General features: G+C 62.8%; 1 protein-coding gene across 1 annotated transcript; it reads right to left on the bottom strand.

The window, feature by feature from the left end:
* Positions 1 to 200: 200 nt before the first annotated feature.
* SOX1 (SRY-box transcription factor 1) lies at positions 201 to 1,612 on the bottom strand. Its single transcript, XM_051623333.1, has one exon. It carries the CDS (start codon positions 1,317 to 1,319, stop codon positions 201 to 203), a length of 1,119 nt encoding a protein of 372 aa, XP_051479293.1. The 5' UTR covers positions 1,320 to 1,612.
* Between the last annotated feature and the right edge of the window lie 2,871 nt (positions 1,613 to 4,483).

Below are 4,483 nucleotides of genomic sequence, written 5' to 3'. Positions count from 1 at the left end.
GGAGCAAGAGGCAAAAATAAGAGGGGGGAAGGCGGGAGCAGGGCTGAGCGGCGCGGGGGCTGAGCGTGCGGTGGCGGCGGCGGGGTGCGCAGTCCTGCGGGGCGGCCCGGAGCCGGGGCCGGTGGCCGAGCCGGTGCCGGTGCCCGCGCCCGCTCCCGCCTCCGCCGCTCCCGGCGCCGCTGCCGGCGGCCGGTGGGGGCTCAGATGTGCGTCAAGGGGACGGTGCCGTTCACCCCCGTGCTGGCGCTCTGGTAGTGCTGGGGCAGGGAGTGGAGCCGGCTCTGGGCGGCGGCGGCGGCCGGATCCCCGCCTTCCCCGGCTGGTAAGTACATGCTGATCATCTCCCGCAGGTCCCCGGGGCAGGGGGCCCGAGAGTGCGAGGTGACGGGCGGGCTCACGCTGGGCTCCGACTTCACCAGCGAGCCCAGGGCGCCCAGCGCCCCCGAGGAGGCAGCCGCCGCTGCCGCCGCCGCCGCCGCCGCCGCCGCCGAGTTCTGGTGGGGCTGGGAGCCGTAGGGCAGGGCGCCGTAGCCCGAGGGCGAGGCGCTCATGTAGCCCTGCGAGTTGGAGATGGGGCTGTACTGCAGGGCGCCCATGTCGTAGCGGTGCATGGGCTGCGGGTTGTGCGGGTGGTGGGGGTGGTGGGGGTGCGGGTGGTGCGGGTGCCCCCCGCTGCCCGGGTGCTGGCTGTAGGCGAGCTGCGCCTCCTGCATCATCGCCGCCGCCGCCGCTGCCGCCGCCACCGAGCCCGGGTAGGCGCCGTTGGCCCAGCCGTTCATGTGCGCGTAGCCGCCGCTTGCCGTGCCGCCGGGGCTCTCCAGCCGCTGCCCCACGCCACCGGGGCTGACACCGACGCCCATGCCCACGCCGACGCCGGCCGGGCCTCCCCCGGCCGAGCCGGCGCTCAGCAGCCCCCCGGCCAGAGAGTACTTGTCCTTCTTGAGCAGGGTCTTGGTCTTCCTCCGAGGCCGGTATTTATAATCCGGGTGCTCCTTCATGTGCAGCGCCCGCAGGCGCTTCGCCTCGTCGATGAACGGTCTCTTCTCGGCCTCCGACATCACTTTCCACTCAGCCCCCAGGCGCTTGCTGATCTCCGAGTTGTGCATTTTGGGGTTCTCCTGGGCCATCTTCCGCCGCTGGCCCCGCGACCACACCATGAAGGCGTTCATGGGTCGCTTGACCCGGTCCTGGTTCGCTTTGTTCCCCCCGCCGCCGCCGCCGCCACCGCCGCCTCCCGCTCCGGTTTGCCCCGAGAGGTTCGTGGGGGCCTGCGCTCCGCCGGGGGAGTGCAAGTCCGTCTCCATCATCATGCTGTACATTCAAGTAGCTTTTTTATTTTCCACCGGCGCCAGGCGTGAAAAAAGAATCAAACATAGAGGAGCCCGGGAGGACGGGGAGCGAGCGAGGCAAAACCCGTTTGTATCTAGGTAGCGACCGCCGTGCAGGGAAAAAAAAAAAAAAAAAAAAAAAAAAAAAAAGGAGGAGGAGGTGGAGGAGGAGGAGGAAAAGAAAACCGCCAGGAGGGCGATCGGCGACCCCGCCGGCGAAAAAACTTTCTCCCTTTGGCAAGCGGCTGGCGGGGCTCGGCGGCGGCGGCGGGGATCCGAGCTGCTCAAACAGGTGCACGGCAAAACTTGCGGCTTCACTTGTGGCGGAGGGAGGAGGAGTGTGCGGAGCCGTCGGCGGTGTCCTCCGCTCCCGGCGCTCCCCGGCACGCGCGCGCACACCCCTCCGCTCCCGCTCTTATCCCTAACGCAGCTATTTTTTTTTTTCTCCCTTTTTTTTTTTTTTTCCTCCTTTTTTTTTTTTTTTTGTTCTTTGCTAACTTGGAGAGAGAGAGGGAGGGAGGGAGGGAGCGTGTGTGACTTGCATCCGCTGATCGCAGGTGAACGGAGCAGAAGAGAGGGGAGAACCCACCGCCACGCAAAAAAAGGAGGCAAAAAAAAAAGGAAAAAAAAAAAAAAAGAAGAAAAAAAAGTATTTAAACGTTAACTACAAAAAAAAAAAAAAAAAAAAGCGGGAGGAGGATCGGGGGAGGGAGGGAGGGAGGGAAGGGGCGGGGGAAGGAAGGAAGGAGCCCGGTGGCACAGCAATGTGCGGCGGGGGTCTCCCTCCCGCGGCCCGGGCGGGACGGGCCGGGATGGGCCGGGGCGGGAGAAGGAGGAGCCGCCGGGCGCGCGGGCGAGCGGCGCTGCAGCCAGCCACCCAGCGCGCGCCGGGCCCGCCTTAAACCCGCGGGCGGCGGCCAATAGGAGCGCGCCGGCGGGCGGCGATTTGCATGGCGCGCGCTGAGCAGTGACGTCCGGCGGGGCGCGCCGCGCCCGGGATGGGGATGGGGATGGGGATGGAGGGGGGGGACAGGAAGGGGGGTGTCGGGGTGACATCGCTACCCCGCCCCGAGGGGGAGAGGGGACACCCGGCTCCCCCTGCCACCCGCTCCCCGCCGGGCATCGCTGGAGGGAGGCCTCGCTGCCGCCGGCAGCCCCGTCCCCACACGCTTGGACGGTCACGGAGCGGCACTCTGGGAGGCTGGGGTGCCCCCGTGCTGTCCGCCCGGAGCCGGGTCAGGCCGCCCCCCGCCCCGTTGCCACCACCACACCCGTGCGAGAGGCGTCCAAACGCGGCTTTTCCACGGGACGTGAGCCGTTCTGGAGCGTTCCCTGGGGATTGCGGCGGCAGACGGGTCTCCCCAGCGTTCAAGCTGCTCCCAGGCCTAAAGCCGGGCGAAAGGCGGAGGCTGGACGCGGTCGTTAGGCACTTAGTCCCGGGGGAGTTAAAAGCATCTGAGGCTAATGAAGGTACACGGAAACGTGTTATATTAGTATAAAGTAAGTGCAGGAATATGACTTTTTTCCCCCCTGAAAATATTAAAATACTGTCTTTGTGTCCTGCCTGTCCAGTGAGCTAGATTATAGTGATTTTGTAGAGGGGAGAAAACGGCCCGCGCTGAAATTCACGCTGTGATCTCTAATTGCAGCCGTAGGAATGGCCGCTTCGTCGCTCAAACGCCCACGCGCACAAACTGCCACCCCCATCATCATTCGCCAGGTGGAGAAAGGGCCACACGGCGTCCCTGGCCTTTTCCCGGCCAGTGAGTGTTAATTTTCCTGACCCTGGTGGCCCTGCAAGGCTGGAATCGCGCCGTAGCTCCCCCTATTACTGTTATTACCGCCAGAAGTTTTCTGCAGGAGGAGCGCGCACCGTGCACAAAGCACCAGCCATAGGCAATGGGCTAGCAATAGACTCTTTTCTTTTTTTTTTTCTTCCCCAACGAGTAGTCATGAAATAGTGATCTCATCACGATAATCTGGGTTTGCCAAAGAGAGGAAAGCGCCTCTCCGTTTCTGATGGCTGAAGGCTCGGCCTGCCTCTGGGCACTTTGAGCTCAGCCAGAGTGTTGCTGCTCGAGTGGGAATGCTTTCCGGGGGGGGGTCTTGTTCCCTTTCAGTGGGCCCTAAAGGTGCCAAGAGGAGAGGGGAGGCGAGGGAGGATGGGACACGCTGCTGCCACTGATATTTGCCCCAGCTGATGGGTTAGCACATTTGCACGGGCAAAATAAGCGAGGTCGCTGTGATTGCTAAATGATGTATTAAAAATATAATTGGTTGGGGGAGGAGTAAGGGGGGGGGGGGGGGCGGAGAACAAGGGGAGAGGGGAGAGAAGGTGACTGCAGAAAAGCACGTTTCCACTTGGATGGCCAAACGAAGATATTAAGAGCAAAAAACGCGAGATCAATGACATGGCTCCCACATTATCCACCCAAAGCCCTAGTGTTATTTTCCCCTGACATTTTATATAAGGTACCCGACAGCCCCTGATAAAGAAATGAGACGAATCGGCGTGGGGCTACCTTTTCCGACCAGTCTCGCACATCCTGTTAGCCTAAGGACCCCGTGGGAACACACGCTCATTCCTGGGAGTCGGGGATACACTCCTGGCTTCCCTCTACCTCTCATGCCGGAAAACGGCTGCGGAGGCTGACCCTGCCCTTCCCCAGTGAGGGGGGCAGCCGCTCATCCGCACCCCCCCGGGAGGCTGTGCCCTCCCCAGCATTCTCTCGCTGTGGGTCTTCCCCCTCCCGCGACAAATAAACACCCCGAAAAGCAGCCAAACCGCCATGAACGCAGCCCTTTAGGGGGGATAAACGCAGACTGGGAGGGGGGGCCCGAAAAGATGTTGTTGGCGTGAGCCCCCTTGCCTCTGCCCCAGGCGCATCCCGCTCCCTGCAGGTCGGGGGAGTGTATATCGACCGGTTTGGGATGTAAAAAACAGCTCGGGAGGCAGAAACAGGCTTTTCTTCCGAGGTAAAGGCAGCGCAGATCCCAACTGGCTGGACAGGGAAGAGGCCGAGCACTTTTGCGAGAGCCGTTTGACAAAGGCCACAAGACAGGAGTGGTCTGCCGGGCTAGAGTGATGCAGGAGGGTGATAAGAGGTCCTTGGACTTCCACGGAGGAAAGCTGAATTGCAAAAAGCCAGAAGTCG

The sequence above is a fragment of the Apus apus genome, chromosome 1, assembly GCF_020740795.1.
Source record: "Apus apus isolate bApuApu2 chromosome 1, bApuApu2.pri.cur, whole genome shotgun sequence".
NCBI lineage: Eukaryota > Metazoa > Chordata > Aves > Apodiformes > Apodidae > Apus > Apus apus.
This window is presented reverse-complemented; position numbering and strand designations above follow the sequence as displayed.